The sequence below is a fragment of the Mobula hypostoma genome, chromosome 2 (assembly GCF_963921235.1).
Source record: "Mobula hypostoma chromosome 2, sMobHyp1.1, whole genome shotgun sequence".
Classification (NCBI taxonomy): Eukaryota; Metazoa; Chordata; class Chondrichthyes; order Myliobatiformes; family Myliobatidae; genus Mobula; species Mobula hypostoma.
Genome location: NC_086098.1, coordinates 170700597 through 170722239, shown reverse-complemented (window position 1 = coordinate 170722239; position 21643 = coordinate 170700597). Strand labels below are relative to the sequence as shown.

Below are 21643 nucleotides of genomic sequence, written 5' to 3'. Positions count from 1 at the left end.
AGTGGAAAAGCAAATTGTACAGAGGATGTGGAGAGTCTGCAGAGGGATATAGATAGGTTAAGTGAGTGGGCCAAGGTCTGGCAGATGAAATACAATGTTGGTAAATGTGAGATCATCCACTTTGGAAGGAATAATAGAAGAGCAGATTATTATTTAAATAGTGAAAGATTGCAGCATGCTGTTGTGCAGAGGGACTTGGGAGTGCTTGTGCATGAATCACAAAAAGTTGGCTTGCAGGTACAACAGGTCATTAAGAAGGCAAACGGAATGTTGGCCTTGATTGCTATAGAGGGATTGAATTCAAGAGCAGGGAGGTCAAGCTGCAACTACACAGGGTACTGGTGAGGCCGCACCTGGAGTACTGTGTGCAGTTCTGGTCTCCTACTTGAGGAAGGATATATTGGCTTTGGAGGCAGTGCAGAGAAGGTTCACCAGGTTGATTCCAGAGATGAAGGGGGTTAACCTGTGAGGAGAGATTGAATCACCTGGGACTGTACTCTCTGGAATTCAGAAGAATGAGAGGGGGTCTTATAGAAACATACAAAATTTTGAAAAGGATAGCTAAGATAGAAGTAGGAAAGTTGTTTCCATTGGTAGGTGAGATTAGAACTAGGGGACATTGCCTCAAGATTCAGGGGAGAAGATTTAGGATGAAGATGAGGAGAAATTGTTTTACCCAGAGAGTGGTGAATCTGTGGAATTCTCTGCCCAGGGAAGCAGTTGAGGCTTCTTCACTAAATATATTTAAGAAACAGCTAGATAGGTTTTTACTAGTAGGGGAGTTAAGGGTTATGGGGAAAAGGCAGGTAGATGGAGCTGAGTTTACGGACAGATCAGCCATGATCTCATTGAATGGCGGGGCGGGCTCAATGGGCTGGATGGCCTACTCCTGCTCCTATTTCTTATATTCTTATGTTCTTATTTTACATAATGACAACTGCAGCTGACAGATGAAATGGCCTTTTCTTTAAATATGGAGTTTCTATTAGAAATCACACTTCCTTCGATTTGTCAAGATAGCACAGAACAAACCTTTCAGCCTACTGAGTCTATACCAACTATCAGCCCACCCAGCTACACTACTCCTATGTTAATTCCCTTTTTATTGTCGCACATATTTTTCAGGTTACTAGAGTTACTCCATCTGTATACAGAATGAGCAGTTTGCACTGACCAGTTAACCCAAAGGAACATAGGCTTCTAGAGGAAACCTGCAGAGTTACAGGGACAGTGTGCAAACTCCACTTGAACAACACCCAGGACCAGGATTGAAACTGGTTCTCTTGCCACTGTTTCACTCTGTAGTCATTGCACCTTAATCCTTGAGGATGAAATATGTTTGAGCTGTTGAGCTGAAGACCAACTACCTGTTGCAGATAAAGATATTTTTTAAAGTTTCGTTGCTAATTTAACACATGCCTTGGAATTCTGGCACTAATAAATTGAATTTTTTCCTGCAGGTTCGAGATGTAAGAATGATATCAGATAGGAACTCAAGGCGCTCAAAAGGAATTGCTTACGTAGAGTTTGTCGATGTGAGTTCTGTTCCACTGGCAATAGGTTTGACAGGGCAGAAACTGCTTGGTGTGCCAATTATTGTGCAGGCTTCACAGGTGAGAGAAAATTATACTTCAATATAATACATATGCTGTAAGTTCCACTAAATTAATGAAATGTGTCTCCACTAATAACTTAATGTCATCCTCTGTCCCAAAGCAGTATCCTTAAGCATTATGCTTTAATCTCCGGCCTACTGAAATCTACTTAATTGGAAAAATAAGCATAACTTAGTAGCATTTCAATTTGAGAATTGAGTTGAAACCGAAGAATTTGAGGAGTTAAAATGTGAGATCAGTCTTGTGCAAAAAATCATCTGAGATGTTGATCTGCAGATGTGGATCAAAAGATAGTCCTGCATTTATGTTGCATTCTGCAACTTCAATTATTCATATTTACTGATCAATGGTACTTTTGAGCTCTAAGATATTGCTTAAAACTTGAAAAGATCTTATTAAGCAGTTTTGCTCAGTTTGTTCAACATCCTCAGCTTCCCCAAACCCCTGCAAAGTACTTAATTTCCTTTGTAATTAGGGAATCAAAGAAGTAGATAGTACTAAAGAGTCAATCTGGCCTATTTTGTCCTTGCCAGTTACTTTCCTGAATAACTGAATTGGTGTGCTTTTTATCAGAACCCCTGATAACTGATAATTTCATTATCCACAGAGGTCACATCTTTTATGGTAAATAAAGTTCCAGTTGTCTCAGTGACTTTTTTTATTAATGAAAATACAATTCTGCAAAGAATTTAAATTGAATTTTATGCATTCCTAGCACACCCACAAAATGCTGGAGGAACTCAGCAGATCAGGCTGCATCAATGGAAAAAGAGTACAATCAACACTTCGCTAATGTACAGCCTGGTCTGCTGAGTTCCTCCAACGTTTTGTGTATTCCTTGAATTTTCAGCACCTGCGTTTTTTTCTCTTATTTATGCATTCCTATTTTGAGGCCAATTTTTCATCTTTGACAAATTGGATAAATGCTACAAAACAAATGTATCTGGAAAAAGTGCTTGAACAGAAGCTTGCAGATCAGAAATGAGATTGGTTCCCTGATTTTTGTTTCAGGTTTCCATAATCTGTAGTGTTTTATTTCCATTTGCTGTTGGACAGTTGCAAGTCTCATTTCCTCAAATTAAAGTTAACTCAGATCATTTATGTGTAACAGGCTGAGAAGAACCGAGCTGCAGCCCTTGCTAACAACCTCCAGAAAGGTACTGCAGGACCAATGAGGCTCTATGTAGGATCTTTGCACTTCAATATCACTGAGGAAATGTTGAGAGGCATTTTTGAACCCTTTGGTAGAGTAAGTATTGCAAAATATTGAATGACCACCTTATTAAGATTTCAATGAAATGTAGCTTCATGTTCATTGCTTTTTTAAGTTTCAATGTTTTGATCGGTGCTTATAATACTTCGGTCATATATTCATGACTAAACATCATTTAGGGAGGGGAGAAATTTGGAAAGCATTAATGCAGAGCATAGGATAGGATAAAGGTGGGTGAAACTTCCTTAATGTTATTCAGGCCTTACAGGAAACTAGATATTTTGAGTTAATTTGATATATCTGTGGATCATGACTTCTTACTGTTTGAATCTTTAGATTGAAAATATACAACTGATGATGGATAGTGAAACAGGCCGGTCAAAAGGCTATGGATTCATTACGGTAGGTTTATATTTTGGCTCCAAACTTTTATGTTAAGTTTGTATGTAATTCAACTTCTCTGATTGGGATGTTGCCTAGATTGGGGGATTTCAGTCCTGGGGAGAGGTTGTATAGGCTGGGTTTGCATTTCCTGGCATGATAGAGGCAGAAAAATGATGTAACATTCAGAGGCATATGTAGGACAGATAGTTTTAACTACTTAAAAGTTGTGTAATCAAGTGAATGTCATCAGTGGATTCTGAACCATTTACATCAATGAAAAATAAATTACAGCCTGTTTATAAAATGAGCTAAAGGCAATGGAATGAAATATACCTACTCTACACTTTGCTAACACCCATTTAGGAAGAAGTTTGAATTTTTTTTACATGGTAGGAGTATCAGAACAAAAAAATGGGTTTAATGTAAGAGGAACGAGATTTAAGTAGGTATTGAGGGGCAAGTTTTCTTGGAAAAAAGTTTTTAATATCGGGAATATAGCCAGAGCAGGTGGTGGTATTTGATAAGGTTGGCCTGTTTGAGACATTTAGACAGGCATTTGACTAGGTGAGGCATTGAAGAATATAGGCAAATTGGATTGGTGTAGATGGGCAGAAATATTGGCATTCGCATACAGTAATGCAAAGCACTTTGTTTTTAATAAGTTATTATGCTAACTGGTATTTGTTTTCTGTCTAGTTTTCTGATGCTGAGTGTGCAAAGAAGGCTCTGGAACAATTGAATGGTTTTGAGCTTGCTGGTAGGCCAATGAAGGTCGGCCATGTAACAGAACGATCTGATTCTTCTAATGCCAGCTCATTTTTAGACAGTGATGAATTGGAAAGGACTGGTATTGACCTTGGAACGACAGGACGTCTACAGCTGATGGCTAGACTGGCAGAAGGTATTTCAGTGGGAACGAGTGCTCATTCATAATTTTCATATTGATTCTTTACATTTAACTAAACAGGGATACAATACTACCATGGACTCGAGTTTGAAATCTCCAGTTTAATAGTATGGCTTTTGTTCACTTGCTATTGATTGGATAGTCATTTCTCAACTCAATGTGTAGAAGGGGCGCCAGGCTGGTTGTAATGCCTCATCTCTTAGCAATCAATTAGTATGCAGCATAGAATGCATTTTAGAATTTTGCCACAGTGTGGCATAGACCTTTAAGTGTGGTACTGTAAAACTCAGATGTTTCTTGCACACACTGTGTCCCACTGCTTTCCAAAGTTTTCATGGATTGACAGATTTCTATTCCTGTGTAGCACCTTATTTTAAAAAAGCTAATTAAGAAAGAACATATGGAAAATCTGAGAGACTTACAACCTAATATCCCTTTTACTGCAGTTTTATGTGACTTAATAGTTTGATTGTGATCTATGAGAAGATAATGGTATCAGAAGTGTTTCCAGCCTTTTCTGCCTGCTACATCTCTCAGATTAAAAACTTCTGATCTTTGATTTTCACTGCAATTGGGATTGACCTCCATAACTTTATTCAAGTAATTCTGCCAATCTCAATCTTAATTTTTAAAAAAACTTCTCAGAGGTCATAACCCTCTGAGGCTGAGAATTCTAATGTTCATAATCAGGAAAAGAAATTCCCCTTTGCTGCCACCTTAAATAGCTGTACTCAATAATTCTTGATCACTGTCAAGAAATTTTTTTTAAGTACTTGCCTTGTAAAACTCTTCCAGAATCATGTGCTTCAGCGCTAATCTACAAAGGATGTAGGCCTATTTCGCACAGAGAACAGCTCATTGCAGGAATCAATATTGTAAACTTTTGAAGGAACTGTCTGGTTGGATAAGGAGAGGAAACTGCACGTGTTAGTCTGAATAGTAAGGTTGCAACAAGGCTTCATTTCCCTTGCATTGAAACCCTTGCAATAATTGTTCCTTTGGTTGCCCGAAGAGCTTGCTGTATCCTTATGATAACGTTTTTTTGTACAGCTACACTCTGATCTTTCCAAATTTCTTTTTTTTTTACATTTCTATCATTCCTACCAACCAGGAATTTTGTTTCCTTACATTATATCCTCATCTGTCCCTTGTTATAATCAGCTGTGGCAAGTTCAAGTTTCGTCCATCTATAAGCTTGCAAATTCGTAACTATTGTAGTAATACTTCACTTTAGTGATTGTATTCTTGTTTATGTTCTGTTAGACAGTTAAGAGACCTTAAAGTTGTAGGGTAGCAGATCTTTAAGTAAGACCTAACCATCAACTTTAACCTGAATTGACCATCCTCAAACTGGCCATTTTGGCTCTGTCAATGCTGATGTTTAAATTCCATGCAGGTATCCTCTCCCTTTCAGCAATTTTTGGTGGCTGGAGAATGGCCCAGCTTTTTTTTTAACCTTGATGCCTGTGACTGTATCTTCTCTTTGATGGTCAGTATCTTGTTCTTGCTGCTGAAGTTTCAAACTTTTTAGTATTGCATTGTTTATCGTCTCTCACACATTGAGTCTAATATTTTGTGTATATGTTTGGTTTAGGTACAGGACTGCAAATTCCCCCAGCTGCACAGCAGGCTTTGCAGATGAGTGGCAACATTTCACTGGGCACAATGGCAGCAGTAACAGGTAACAGTGTCATTTGTTTGAAAGTGCAGATATTGTATAACATTAATTGCATAAAGATGGTGGTGAGGTGCCTCCTTCAGGACTTTTGTCATAAGAGGATTCCTATGCTGCTTTTGAATAAAGAAGTTCTATCATTTTGGTAAAATTAAGGACCATTGTTAGACTTCCATGTGAAGATGTTTGACTTGAGCTCGATTTCATGCATTTGCCCTTCTAGGGACTAGAAATTACATATTTGGGATGTATTTTGTTGAATCCTTGGTAAGACTGTAGTGGATCATGCAACTGATAAACCTGCAGCCTCATTGTTGAAAGCAATATTTAGTGGCAATAACGAGTGGGTACAGACTGTTTTATCCTCTATGATGACCACAACATTGCATTGCTTGAATGGCACTTTGCCTGACAAAGAATATTATATGCAAACACGAGGAAATCTGCAGATGCTGGAAATTCAAGCAACACACACAAAAAACACTCACAGCACGCTGGAGGAACTCAGCAGGTCGGGCAGCATCCGTGGAAACGATCAGTCAGTGTTTCGGGCCAGAACCCTTTGTCAGGACTGAAGAGGGAAGGGGTAGAGGCCCTATAAAGAAGGTGGGGGGAGGGTGGGAAGGAGAAGGCTGTTAGGTTCCAGGCGAAAAACCAGTAAGGGGTAAGATTTTGGAGACCCTTCATAAGGTGTTGATAAGGTCCTGACAAAGGGTCTCGGCCGGAAACGTCAACTGTACCTCTTCCTATGGATGCTGCCTGGCCTGCTGCGTTCACCAGCATTTTTTGTGTGTGTTGAAAGAATATTATATAATGCTCCTGTCTTGTGCTGATTAGATGTGAGTGGTATTTGGGTAAATCCCAACCTTTGACCTGCATTTTTAGGCATGGTATTTATATGACTTACCTTGTTTAGTTTTTAGTCAAAGGTTGGCCTATGCCTTTGCGCATCCTCTTTCCTTCTCCTCCCAGGAGGGAAAGGGCGGTTAGACATAAATATGCTGGCAGTGGTCATTGTAGTGTAATTATTACATACTGCTTATCAGCCTAGGTCTGAACTGATATCTATCTTCCTGCTTGTAGAGATAAGTGATTTCATTTTCTGAGAAATTGCAGGTGGAGCTGATACTGTACAGTTATCACCAAATGTAACTACGCTGCTGTGCAGAAGTCTTAAGTACCTATATAGCTGGGGTGCCTAAGGTGTTTTGCACAGTACTGTATTTGTCAATGTGGAGTGGAAAACAAGTTTGTAAATCTGGTGGGAGCAAATGAGTTTGGTAATAGCCAGGGTGGACCTCTGTGGCAGGAGCATGGCAGAGTGCCGGTGGCATGGGTGCTTACGTGCCTAGTCATGAGACACCGGGCAAGATCGTTTGATTGCAGCAGTTGCTTTAGTGATCATTACAGACTGTCCCTGGTGCATCCTGCTCCCTCCCCTCTCCTTCCCCTTTTCCCAACCATGATTTCCCTCTCCCTGCCTCCTTCCCAATCTCAGTCCACAATAGAGACCCATATCAGAATTAGGTTTATTGTCACTCACATATGTCATGAAATTTGTTTTTTGTGGCAGCAGTACAACACTTAAAATTACTACAGTACTGTGCTAAAGTAAGGCACATTGGCTATATATATGCCTAAGACTTTTGCATAGTACTGGACTTATGAAAGTTATTGATAAAGCTACTGGAGATTGATTGTTGTCCTGAGAAATACCTGCAATGATAAATGATATCCTTGTGATTGGACTTAAGTAGCTCCAATCTTTTCTGCTAGGTGTGACTCAAACCAAAAGGTGGTGGTGTGGGGGAATTTTCCCTGAGATTTCTGTTGACTTAAATTTTGCTCAAATTCTCTGATGCTGTATTCTGATATATGCTGCCTTGGGGTGAAGGGCATTCACACAGCTCACCTCCACAATTCAGATCTTTTTTTTATTCATATTTAGAGCAAGGCGATGTCTGGAGCCGAGTAGTTCTGGGAGAACCCAAACTGAACATCAATGAACAAGTTATTGGTAAGTTAGAACAACTAAGTATTGCAATTATGCTGACAGGGTCAGTAGTTTGTGTGGCTTTTTATTGATACAGGTTTCTCCCGCCATCCAAAGGTAGTGTGTTCCTATGAAACAGTTCGTAAGCCGGAATGTCGTAAAGCGAAGAAGCAATCACCATTGGTTTATATGGGAAAATTTTGTGAGCGTTCACAGATCCAAAAATAACCTACCAAATCATGCCAAATAACACATAAAACCTAAAATAACAGTAACATATAGTAAAAGCAGGAATGATATAAATACACGGCCTATATAAAGTAGAAATACTTCTCTACAATGATTGCCTGCACAGATCTCCATAGCGAAAATCTCACGCAAGCGCTCTCGGCAGAAAATCTCACGCAAGCGCTGTTGGCATAAACGCGCTCTCCAGTAACCTTTAAGCTATGAAGCTGCCAAATCTACCAAATAACACGTAAAAATACACAGCCGATATAAAGTAGAAATAGGGAAGACATCGAGCACACTGATGATGGTGTGTTAGACTGAATCGTCGCAGGCTGGGCGATGCAGTGGCCCCCACCCTCCAGGCCACCGACCAGATATATTGCCGCGAAGCACGCAGGGGTAGCCGGGGGCACACAGCACGTCATTAAGAAAAAAACCGAAATAAACATACTAATTAATTAGGTGCTGCCGGGTGAGTAAATGTCGACGCAGATCAGAGGCAATTGCCGATTGCATCGGCACTGATCTGGGCCGACAATTACGTGCTAGGTGGCACCTAGTTAATTAGCGTGTTTATTTCAGCTTTTTTCTTAAAGATGTGGTGTGTGCCTCCTGGCTACCCCTGCATTCTCCGTGAATCGGTACAGTATCTGTCCGGGGCCTGGGGGTCGGGGTGGTGGGACATGGGGGTGTCATCTCATCGTCGATCAGGGCAGGCAGCTCATCATCTTCTATGACTGCCCGCCTTGATGTGGAAGGTGGAGGTTCGTCATCTGCTGTGGCTAATGTGGAAGGCTTGCTTGACTGCTGAGCCTTGAGCATTTTTATATCACACAGTTCTTTGTAAGACTCAAAACACCCTGCAAATATCCCCTAAACCGACGTACCCTTTAAAAATTAAAGTCGTACTTTATCATTGCAGCGAAAATCTCAAGCAGTTGCTTCACTTTCTGCATTCGGTTGAATTCGGTTTCGATTGTTATCCTTTCCTCTTCCAATTGCATCAGCTCTTCATCTATCAGTTCTTGGTCATGGGATGCCAAAACCTCTTCAACATCATCTTCGTCAGCTTCCACAAGCCAAACTCACTTTGTCCTTGCTTCGTTCACCATGATCGAGACGCTTAATTATGTCTAGTTTAACGCTAAGTGTAACACCCTTATGAGCTCTTTCAGGCTTTTCCGACACCTTAGAACTCATCTTGCAAAGGGCTGCTCACAGGCTTGTGTTTAAGCAATGCCATTCCAAATCCAGGGCCGAGCGGCTGCTCGGGGCACGCGCTGCCTTTCTTCATAACAGTGAAAGCACCTTCTGAAAGCGAAAACAGGGTACTAATGTAGATTTCTCGTAACAGTGAGGTTTCGTAAAGCGAACTTTTGAAAAGCGGGGGACACCTGTATCACATTAAATCAGTCCAAATGCGAAAGGTTTGTTTCAGTGATTATGGGGTCTTTGGAAAAGATCACCCACTTGACATTATTGGTTTTGTGTTTACTGTTCGCACTGTCTTCGTTAAGGATGGAGATGTTCAGAGATTATCTTTTGCTATGAGTTTGACCATTTGCTGCAATTTTACGACAGGACCTCAGAGTTTTGTTCAGATCCATTCCTTTTGGAATCTCAACATCAGGTGGTTGTTCTGCTGGATAGTGTATATAGGCATTTAGAGGTTTTGGGAGTAGGATGGGAAAGTGGACAAAAGGTATCAAACAAGATCGCATAGCATAGTGAAACAGTTTCAAGAGTGAGTATGGCCAAGAGTTGTCCCAAATTCTTATGGTCTCAAGGAAAAATGTTGGATTGTGGCAACCCACTTTCCAGCGCACACGAACCGGCTCACAAAACGGCGCGCGCTGGCAGAGAGGCCGGCCCCAAAAAGGGCGCCAGGCCATCTTCACCAGCAGGGGGAAAACTCCGTGCACGGAAAGGGTCTGGGAATATGTATTCCCCACAGCAGTCCCGCCTGGGGAGGGCGGGAACGGGAAGGCTTTAAAGGAGGCCGCGAAGTTTGAATAAATCTCTTCTGTCGCAACTCCAACTCACCGACTACGTGTCGTTATTCTAGCGCTGAGTGTAGCATACCGCTACAGGATATCCATTAATTTGGGTGATTCCAGCTAATCACACTGACTATCCACTTGGCCTTGGATCACCTGGACAATTGTAATACCTACATCAGCTGCTGTTTATTGACTGCATCTCTGTGTTGTGCACCAGTGGTCCCCAACCACCGGGCCACAAAGCGTGAGGAAACGATATGATTTGGCGATATGAGTCAGCTGCGCCTTTCCTCATTCCCTGTCACGCCCACTGTTGAGCCATTACGCATGCGAGGTCATTACCCGCGCGTCATCCATGTCAGCGCGGGAAGAAGATCAACTCCTCGAGCTTGCAAATGACATCGGGCTGAAAAGTATGTTTGACATAACATCTCTGCCGGCATTCCGAATCAAAGTCAAGGCTAGGTATCCTTGAGATAGCCACGAAAGCACTGTAAACATTGCTTCCATTTCCAACATATCTCTGCAATGAATGCAACGAAAACTAAATTGCGGAATAGATTGGACATAAGGAACCCCGTTCGAGTATCGTTGTCTTCCCATCACCCCTCGATGGGACAGTCTTGTTGCAGGAAAACAAGCCCAGGGCTCCCATTGATTCAGTGATATTGGTGTGTTGCAATGATTTTATATGTTCATACGGGGAAAATATGTGCTGCGTGTTTGATATACAAACATTACTTAAAATGTTATGCTATTGACTTATATAACCATATAACAATTACAGCATGGAAACAGGTGATCTCTGCCCTTCTAGTCCGTGCCGAACGCTACTCTCATCTAGTCCCACTGACCTGCACTCAGCCCATAACCCTCCATTCCTTTCCTGTCCATATACCTATCCAATTTTACTTTAAATGATAATATCGAACCTACCTCTACCACTTCTACTGGAAGCTCGTTCAACACTTTCTTCAAGCTCCCTTGTCCTCCCCTGATAATTGACTTATCGCTATATTCATGCGAGGAAAATATGCGCTGTGTGTTTAATATTAAATTTGTTAGATAAACCCTTTCAGAGACGAAATTGAGTGTATTAGTCACTTATCACCTATATTCCGGTCGTGATTAACACCCCCCCCCCAACAGAATCGCCAAAAACGATTTGTAGGAAAAAATTGGCATGTACACACATGCGCAAGTCATGCATGTTCACCGGTGTCCGCGCAAGGCTTCATGGTCATTGTGGCCTTCGTCGGGGTAAACCCAACGTATTTGACTGCTACTCTTGTCCGTTGTCAACCCTACCTCCGGTCCGCAAGAATATTGTGAATATGAAACCGGTCCGCAGTGCGAAAAAGGTTGGGGACCCCTGTTCTACACAATCGTATTCTCGGTTCTAATCACCAAGCTTCAAAACCTAGGACTCTACCTCCCTTAGCAACTGGATCATTGATTTCCTCACCTGGAGACCACAGTCTTGGTGGATCAGAAATGACATCTCCTCACTGACTGTCAACACTGGTGCACCTGAAGGATGCATGCTTGTCCCAGTGCTCTACAATTATGTGGCTAGGCACTGCTCAAACGCCAACTATAAATTTGCCGATGACACAACTATTGTTGGCAGAATTTAAGATGGTAATGAGGGGGCATACAGGAGTGAGATAGATCAGCTGATTGAGTGGTGTCACAGTAACAGCCTTGCACTCAAGGTCAGTAAGTCCAAGGAATTGATTGTGGACTTCAGGAAAAGGAAGTTGAGGCAACACGCACCAGTCCTCATCAAGGGATCAGAAGTGGAAAGTGTGAACAGTGTCAAATTCCTGTCAATATCTTTGAAGATCTATCCTGGGCCCAACATTGATGCAATTAAAAGAAAGGCATGACAGCAGCTATATTTCATTAAGAGTTTGAGGAGTATTGGTATATCATCAAAGGTATTTACAAATTTCTATAGATGTATAGTGAAGAACTTTTAAGCCGGCTGCATCACCACCTGGTAGGAAGGGACCGCTGCACAGGATCGGGAAAAAAATGCAGGAAGTTGTAAGCTTTGCCAGCTCCATCATGAAAACTAGCTTTTCCCAACTTCCAGGATGTCTTTAAAAGGGGATGCTTCAAAAAGCAGCATCCATCCAGGAGATGCCTGCTTCTCATTGGTACCATTGGAGAAGAAGGTACAAGAGCCTGAAGACAAATACTCAACGTTTAAGGTTTGAGCAATGTTTCCCCCTGCCATCGAATTTCTGACTGGACAATCAACCCAAGAACACTACCTTGGTGTTTTACTTTCCTCTCTTTTTGCACCAATTTCAGTTGACATTTTTTATACATATATATTAGAATTTATAGTTTTCATTATGTATTGCAATTTACTGCTGCTGCAAAGCACACTTCACAGCATATGCTCGTGATAGTAATTCTCATTGCTACTTTAAAATGATAGTCAAAGTGGATGAAGAAAGGACAGTTGGTGGAAATCTGAAAAAGGCTTCCTTGCCCAAGTTTAACCTTGTGCTATGAATCCTCAGAAGGTTCAGTCACTTTAGTACTCTGGTTCACTCCTTTGCATTTGTGTACCATTACGCCACCCTCTCTGGTCAAGTTCTACTGCCGGGGCAGGACATAGACAAGAACATGATGTAAAAATCTCAAAAACAGTTTTTGATGGATGCTGCCATCTTGTACATTGTACATCTGTAGAAATTTACATCAGTTTAGTGACCTATCAAATCTCCTCATTCCCAGTTATGGGTGGCACAGTAGGTAGTGGTTAGCGTGACACTGTTAATGTGTCACCGACCCAAGTTTAGTTCCATTTTTGTTCTCTCCGTTAGTTGTCTCTGGATGCTGTTAGTTTCTTCCAAAGATGTAATTGTTAGTAGTTTAATTGGTCACATGGTTGTAATTGGATGGGGCAGGCTTGTTGGGCCAAGAGGACCTGTTACTGTATTGTATCTCTAAATAAATTTTGTACTGTGACAAATTTTATAGTTGGAAGGCTAATTGAACAAAGGTTTTTACATTGTTTGAGAGAGGATTTAATAATTGTCTCTTCTGCTTTATCATAGATTTACAGACCAGAATTATCCAGCAGACTGAAGGTAAGAGAAGTGGTTTTATCTGGGAATTTGGTGTAATCTCTTATTTGTTAAACAGAAGAATTACAATTTGGGTATAATTCCTCAGGATATCCCTAAGGACTGTCTAGATACTGAATTACATTTTTGGTGCTTGAAACATTGTTGGATAGGGCACGAGAGAAAAGCGTAAAGCAAAACCAACAAACTTTTTGGATTTTTTCCACGGAACTGGGATCTCTTTAACCCATTTCTCAGCCTGTAAGTTAACTCTCCTTAATTTGTATTAAGCTAGAACCCTAAATATCTGCACCACATGACATGGTATGAGCACTTGATGTTTATAAGGTGTTTAATATTTCTAACAGATTCATTTTAATGCCATTTGGGACTTCACTGTATGTAGCGGGTGTTGTGTTAACTGCAATACAGTAATGACCACGCTTCAAGAATGTGGCTGAGTCTCAGATTAGAGATGTCTGATGTAGTGATGGGCACTTACTAAATTTGAAATTTTTCTTGTTTAATTTATTATTCTGGAACTTTTGACTATTTGGAATGTGAGTTACTTCAGAAACGGTTCAAATTAAGCTGCAAGATTTTGCATGTGGGAGAAATAGGGTGGTTACTTTTAACTATTACAATTTGATTATACACTAGAGTTTGAGTTCTAAGGCATTCAATGGCAAAAATATGATAGACTTGTTGCAGCTTTCTGTTGAACATGCTTTGGGAACGAGCTTTTAAGGAGGCTAAAGATTGAGTAATCGTATCAATAATAGGTTCAGAGGACTTTGGGCGTGTCAAATCGTGTTACGAAATATGTAGAATTTTGTCATCTCTTAAGAATATTAGATATCTCTGTACAAACATATGCATTATTGTGTCAAGGTTCATAATTTCAATGTGAAGTGATGCAAGCTGCATATTATGGAGTAAACATGCTCTACGGTACATTTTTAAGGATTTTAATGTTATTATTTCAGCGCTGAATCCTCCTGTGACGGTGAATGCCCCACCAATAGCAACACAGTGTTTCCAGCTGTCCAACATGTTTAACCCACAATCGTAAGTTGCTGGTTTACTTTCCTGAAAATTTTCTCAAAACATAAGACCAATATGTATTACCAAGAGAGGGTTTAAAGGAGGTTCATGAAAAGGCTTCTCATATGAGGAGCAGATTTTGCGGTGAGTGAGGGTTTCACTGAACTCCCGTTGAAAGGAAGAGTTGAACTTCAGGGTAGGCATCCCTGGAAGAGACTTCACAGCAGTAGTTACGTCACAAACAAGAGAAAATCTGCAGATGCTGAAAATCTGTCCTGATGAACGGTCTTCAACCTGCAACATCAACAGTTTCCTCTCTTCCGTAGTTCCATAGTTGCTGCCTGGCCTGCTAAGTTCCTCCAGCATTTTGTGTGCATTACTTTGGTTTCCAGCATCTGCAGATTTTCTCTTATTTGTCATATTACATCATCAATTCTTATTGGATGTTGAAATGCTTCAATAGAGTGGATGTTGAGAGGATGCTCCCTATGGTGGGGGAAGTCTAAGACTGGAGAACATAGCCTCAGAATAGAGGGACATCCATTTAGAACAGTGATGATGAATTTCTTTAGCTAGAGTGGTGAATCTGTGGAATTCATTGCCACAGGCAATTGTGGAGGCCAAGTTATTGGACATATTTAAGGCAGAGGTTGATAGATTCTTGATTAGTCAGGGTATGAAAGGATACAGGGAGAAGTCGGGAGATTGGGGCAGGGAAATAAATCAGTCATGATGGTCTTATGGTCTGAGAATTGACATGCCTTCTACTTTTCAAGGGAATTTTTTTTCTGTACTCACCATTGGAATGAAGTATCGTCTTGTACAGCCCGTAGAAAGAAAATGATTCCTAGTTCATGATTGCATAGGTCCATGTAATTAGATAAATTGCATTTAGAACATAGAAAGTTACAGCACATTACAGGCCCTTTGCCCTACAGCGTTGTGCCGACCATGTAACCTACTCTAGAGACTGCCTAGAATTCCTTGGCGCATAGCCCTCTATTTTTCTAAGCACTATGTACCTATCTAAGATGCTCTTAAAAGACCAGCTCTCTTCTCCCCCCCCCCCCCCCGACATACCCTCGGTACCCATTTCCAAGCACCTTAAAACTATGCCCCCTAGAGTTAGCCATTTCAGCCCTGGGAACAAGCCTCTGGCTATCCACGCGATCAGTGACCCTCATCATCTTGTGCATCTCTTATCAGGTCATCTCTCATCCTCTGTCGCTCCAAGGAGAAAAGGCAAAGTACAGTCTTTCTATAGTATCCACATCCTTCTTGTAATGAGGTGACCACTGAACACAGTATTCCGAGTGGGGTCTGACCAAGGTCTTGCATGGCTGTAACATTACCTCACGGCTCTTGAACTCAGTCCGATGGTTGATGAATACCAACACACCATATGCCTTCTTAACACTATCAGCCTGCACAGCAGCTTTGAGTGTCCTATCAGCATGGACCCCAAGATCCCTCAGATTTACTGCATATATAGTAAAGGTGTGAAGTAACACATTTACAATGGCTGATGAGGTTGAAATCTAGCTGTGAGGATCTTTGCAGAAACCAGTTTTTGTTGTGATAAATGCCTCAGAATTTTAAAAATAAAACATGCATATTTTAGTTAGAATGACGCCTCTCCTAAACACTGAATGTTATTGAATTTATCCCTTCAACAGGATGCATTTTATGCAAGCCAATTTCTAGATTGCAGACTGAATATTTAACTTCACAGATAAGAATCAAAGTAGAGCTTGATAATTGGTGTGTTAATGTAATGGGTTAGTGATGCTGAAGTAAATGATCAGTGATGCTTTTGTTGAATGATGGAAAAGGCTTGCTTCTATTTATGCATATTTGGATTTTCAGAAAGTAACAGATGTAGTGTCATAGAAACATAGAAATTTACGGCACATTACAGGCCCTTCAGCCCACAATGTTGTGTTGACCATATAACCTACTCTTAAAAACTGCCTAGAATTTCCCTACTGCACAGCTCTATTTTTCTAAGCTCCATATACCTATCTAAGAGTCTCTTAAAAGACCCTATTGTATCTGCCTCTACAACTGTCGTTGGCAGTGCATTCCACATACCCACCAACGGAAAAACTTGCCTCTGACATCCCCCTTGTACCTACTTCCAAGCACCTTAAAACTGTTTTATAAGTTTGTTAAGTATAATTAGGTTTCTTGGAATTGGAAGATTGAATAAGAATTCAATCAAGCCAGAAAATAGACAGGGGGGAAATAGAGATGGTCAACTAGTTTACTTTGGCTTGATTTGGTTGTGGGAGTGTATGCAGTCTTTGTGAGGCTGAAATTGTAATGTAGTATAGATCTATGGATGCAATCAGTATGGTTTCCTGGGTGATTTTTATTTCAGTTTGGTGATAACCATTGTATAGATAGACACCACTCTTTCTTTCATTCACCCAATGTTGGCAGTTCTAGCTGGTGTTCTTTAAAATTAGCAGTCCAGTGAAGGACAAGGAAGCAGAATCCTGTCAGTTTTTCATCTATCCCTGTTATTAAACATTAAACAGTATTGTTCTGCATCCCTTTTGTTTGGAAAAGCATTTAATTATGAAACTGCATGAGAAAACAGTCTAATACCATTACATAAGTGGAAATGATTGCTTTGATAATCCTTACTTTATTTTCCTTTTCCTTAATGTGTGTGGATGTTGAGCTTAGTTCTGTTGACAACCACTTGATTAACTTCACTGTCAAAGACCCAAAGAAGCAGTTGTTGTTTTTCCTGACAATTGCCAGTAGAGGCAAATAAAAGACAATTGAATTCCTATATGTGCGATCTATCCACCTATTCCAGTTGCAGTATTGTGACATGATTATGGAAATGTAAGACCAGAAACAACTGAGAATGTATTCTTTTAAATATAAAGATATTTGTAGGTTTTAATGCAGCTATTCATTGTGGAGTTGCACACTTTAATAGGAATAATTTCTTTATAAAGGGAAGATGATCCAGCTTGGGACCAAGAAATCAGAGATGATGTAATTGAAGAATGCAATAAGCATGGAGGAGTAATTCACATATTTGTGGATAAAAATTCACCCCAGGTGAGTAGTCTTTCCTTGTTAGGTTTTCTGTTGCAAAGGCTTTCTGCATTTTGTTCTGTTGTGAAATTCCTGTGAGTGGTACCGCTGAAGGACCAATGGTTAACTGCAGGGAATGAAATAGGGATATTAGAAATCCATTTTGAAAGGAACATGCCACACCTTTTCTACCAACATGCTTTTAGTAAGCACTAGACTGAGCAGATCCTTTTACACTACAGTGAACTAGAAGACCTTTTTCACTTTGAAATTCCAGGATTTCGTAGTGTACATCTAATCCCAATTTTGTACCTCCTGCCTTCCAAAGTATTTTTCTTTTTTGATACACAAGTCCTCTCCAGGTTATAACATGATTCCATTTCTGAAAGCTGGTCATAACCTGGACAATTTGCAGGTCAGAAATGTGGCCACCTGGCAATATGTTTAAAATGAAAACTTTAGGCGCCCAGGGGCAATGTGTAATTAAACCAAGATACTCAGTTATCAAGTTACAGCACAACAACAGGCTAATCTGTCCCACTGTCTCCCACTCATTTGTGTGTATTGGCTATACATAAGTTGGGCTGTCATAACCTTGTGTGCAGTTTGTATTTTCCCTTTGTGACTTTGGGGTTCCTCTGGGTACTCCAGTTTCCTCCAGAATACAAAGATGTGAAATGCCAGGTAAATTAGCCAAAGTAGAAAGCTTAGTGTAGTTGAATGGTTGAATCTACAGTGAATTCAATCATTTCACCCACACACTGGCTAGAATTAGCATAATAAAGTGCTTGACAGCACAGATTTGGTGAGCCAGTCTTGTTTTTTTGCTGTATTACTGACCTAAAGCATATACTTGTTAATGGTTTAATGCAAATATACTTTGTCAAGGCTTTCAAACAGATTTTTCCCCCTCCATTTTTAGGGAAATGTCTACGTGAAATGTCCTACTATTGCTGCTGCTGCTGCAGCCGTTGGCGCCTTACACGGAAGGTGGTTTGCTGGTAGGTATTATTTAAATTATGGTAAAATTGAACATATGGGCCGGTTTTTGTTTCAAGCCATTTTAGATCTTCACTAATTTTCAGGCATATGCTGAAATTCCACCAAATAGTTGAGAAATTTTAAATTTATTAAAGGCTAAAATCGGTAATGGTGAAATTATTGTTGTGAACGTTCATTTAGTTCACTATTACCCTTTTGGGTGGGGGGGTGGAGATGGGCTTCTACCAAAGGAGGTGCAAGGTGCTCCTACCCTCCACTAGCTTACAGGTCATTCTTGGGCAGGGTGTACTACCTGCTTAGCCCCCCAATCAGGGTCCGGTGAAGCCATGGGAACAGGTCGTGGATGGTCATATGAGCAGCTAGTGCATATCACAAGTTCTGGTTATGCGATCTTCGACGCCAGGCAGACAATCTGTGAAGAGTATTGATAATTTCTGAGGTCACCTGTCTGGTAAAGATGCTGTCCAGAAGAAGGCAATGGCAAATGACTTCTGTAGAAAAATTTGCCAAGAGCAGTCATGGTTGTCATGGTTGTGGAAAGACTATGATTGTCCTTTGGTAGCTCTGACTTGTAACATGACTCCCGACCCATTGAAAGGTCATTATTCAGTGCCATTTGAAATGAATGTTCGGCTGTGTAATTAAGGCTTTAAATAGCAATGGCTGGTCTTGTTAGTAAGTTCTAGTGTGTGTGTGTGTTTTTTGGGGGTGGGGGAGATCAGCCCTTCCATTTAAGTAAGTTACTTGGATAGTTTCACTTGTTGAAATAATTCAATGTTAATAGATGAGGGCTGTTTGGCTTTATAAGGAAATACTTGAGTTCCAGTAAGATGCCTGCTTATACTTTTTATTTCTCTGCATATTGTGAAATGCTGACTTTGGGAGCAGCCCCTTTCAATATGTCGCAGCTAAATTGAATCTTTTCGTTTGAGCTATAACATTTACCTTGAGGCAAAATTTGTTCCAACTAGGATTTAATTCTGCATCTTCCTGATTGATTTCTTAGTGGCTGCCAATGTAAGTCTGGAATGTAACTTTTCTTTCATAGGAAAAATGATCACCGCAGCGTATGTGCCACTTCCAACCTACCACAACCTCTTCCCAGACTCGATGACAACCACCCAGCTGCTGACTCCAGCAAGACGATAGGAGCTGGAAGGGAATTGAAATTCCAAGCAACTTGGAGAATGTGGACAATTACACAGTGGTTGCCTGTACAAATGACACAAGTGGAAAGTATTGTGGGAAAACTCTTACAACTCCCAGTGGACTTCAGACAAATGTTTTTTTTTCAATCTTGCCAAGCCCTAGTGGAAGGAAAATAAAATGGCAGAAGTAGATTTACACAAATGCCCTAAGGCTGTTTTATTTTGATTTTGGTGCAGTGTACCACATTTTGACTACACAATAACAGTGATAATCGGATCGGAAAAAAAAGAAGAAAGCCTGCAATATTGAAAGATGGTGTGCATCTTTCCTGGGGTTTTGAACTTCTGTTGTTCCTGTGATAAGACTACTACAGTCAAGTAGACTATAGAGGTAGCACTGCACTCTTGTTACCCATTTTAAGTTACATATTTTGTTGATTTTGGTGCTCTTCTGATGGAACTTCACGGATGAGCATTTTTAAATATCAGTTTATAAATTTTGTGAAGATACTTATTGCATAAAAGTGAGTTATTGGAAAAGGTAATCTTTCAATAGGTAGGTTGCAGCTCTTGTTGAATTAAAGACCACACAGTAAATACTCAGACCACTGATCGTTCACTGCATTTGTTCTGCTGATATGTGGAATTCCAGTCAATTTCAATAAGGGTGAGTGACCATGAAACCATCTGAAGGCAAGTTATGTGGAGTGTTATGACATGAGTTTACATACATTGGAGACTGGGGATCTAGAGAACGAGAGAGACAGAAACCCAGTTAAGCTTAAGAATAACTGGAAAAGTGGCCATACCAGATTTTTTCTTCAGTTGTTGCTGGTGATCTCATTACCGACGATTTTTAATTGAGGAATCCATAGCTGATGTTCATGCTAACGTGCAGAAAATTAAATTTGTAGCAATTGTGGATTTGGCTACTCACCATTCCAAAAGTTAGTTGGAGTGGTGGTCTATATCAGTATCGGTCTAGGGCTAAAGATCACCGTGCCTAGTTCTGGAAAGTGTTAATACTAGGTTTGGCTAGTATTATGACCAAAGTTTGGATATTCATTAATGGCAAACTGCAAAAGGTATGGAGTTCTAAATAATCTTTCTGTACAGTTGGCCTCTAGTTGACATTTTCAGATTAAAGCTTATTGTATATACAGTTTGCCTTATTTGGTCCATTGTCAATGCTAATCTTCACTTTCACCCACCCCACCCAGAATGAACTTTCCTTATGTAAATATAGTGATGTGCTATCCTTGTGCTTCCATAGGATCTAGGCCAGACAAACTTAATTTTACCATTTGAATAAAAGTCTGAACATTTGGCTGAATAAAGATGGGTGTAAGAGCAAAATATATAAAGTCCACAATTGTGCTAACTGAGGAATGAAATTCTCCTAACATCAAGCAAGTTGAAAGGAATCGGCTAACAGCTTCAAGCCTGAGTTTCGCCTCTTGGACTTAATTGAGATATTACTACCCAATGTTTCTAATTGAAGGAATTGGGAGGTTGTTGTCATTAGTTGACTACATAATCTGTCTTAAATTTGAGGGTTTCTCAATAAATTGCATGTTCATTCTTGTTTTTTTTTAAAACAATTGTCAATAAGATGAAAGCCAATTATATTCACTTTCAGTGCATCTTCTATTGGATATTAATTACACATAAGCAGAGTCTTTAATTATATGTATTTAGAGCCCTAGGCCAGTTTAATAGTTGTTATTGCCTTTGATATAGAAAGTGTTCTGTCAGGGAGGAAAAACAACACTTTGGAAAGTTAGTTAATAACAATGTCTTTATAAATGCACACTAAAAAAATTGCATCAAGGGTAACAGTAATTTTGTCTGGCCGTGCGTGGTGTTTCTTGCTGTTTCTTTAAGCTCTGTGAGCTCCAGAGTGTAAACATTACCTAATTTTTTTCCCCTTCTGTAGTGTGATTCAAAAACAGCCTGGTATTTCTATTCAAAAGTAAGGATTTTGTAATTGGTACAAATTTTGTATAAAAAATGCAAAATCATTCAATAAATAAAAGAAAAATCACTTGGGGAAAATCTGAATTTTGTTTCTGATATTAGTGGGTATATTCAAGTTCCCTTGGGCATTTTAATCTTTTCATTTGCATAGGCATTCATACCTTTCAGGCTTTCGGCAATGCGATCCAAGCTCAGCAGACCCAAGAGACAACAAATATTGGATTCTATAGCAAAAAAAAGTGCCGGTGGAACTCTGAGGGTCAGGCAGCATCTGTGGAGGCAAAATGCTATCATCATAGGTGACAACAAGGCTGTA

The 21643-nt window shown here is 40.2% G+C and overlaps 1 protein-coding gene across 4 annotated transcripts in view; it reads left to right on the top strand.

Moving 5' to 3' along the window:
* Positions 1-21394, top strand: part of rbm39a (RNA binding motif protein 39a) — a 42293-nt gene extending 20899 nt beyond the window's left edge. For all 4 annotated transcript variants that reach the window (XM_063041060.1, XM_063041062.1, XM_063041061.1 and 1 more), the window contains 11 exons: positions 1461-1613; positions 2728-2865; positions 3166-3231; positions 3910-4114; positions 5715-5801; positions 7744-7812; positions 13094-13126; positions 14089-14170; positions 17119-17224; positions 18123-18201; positions 19251-21394. In XM_063041060.1, the coding sequence (XP_062897130.1) occupies positions 1461-1613; positions 2728-2865; positions 3166-3231; positions 3910-4114; positions 5715-5801; positions 7744-7812; positions 13094-13126; positions 14089-14170; positions 17119-17224; positions 18123-18201; positions 19251-19351 (1119 nt within the window). In that variant the 3' untranslated portion in view covers positions 19352-21394. The remainder of the gene's footprint in view (positions 1-1460; positions 1614-2727; positions 2866-3165; positions 3232-3909; positions 4115-5714; positions 5802-7743; positions 7813-13093; positions 13127-14088; positions 14171-17118; positions 17225-18122; positions 18202-19250) is intronic.
* The last annotated feature ends 249 nt before the right edge of the window (positions 21395-21643 follow it).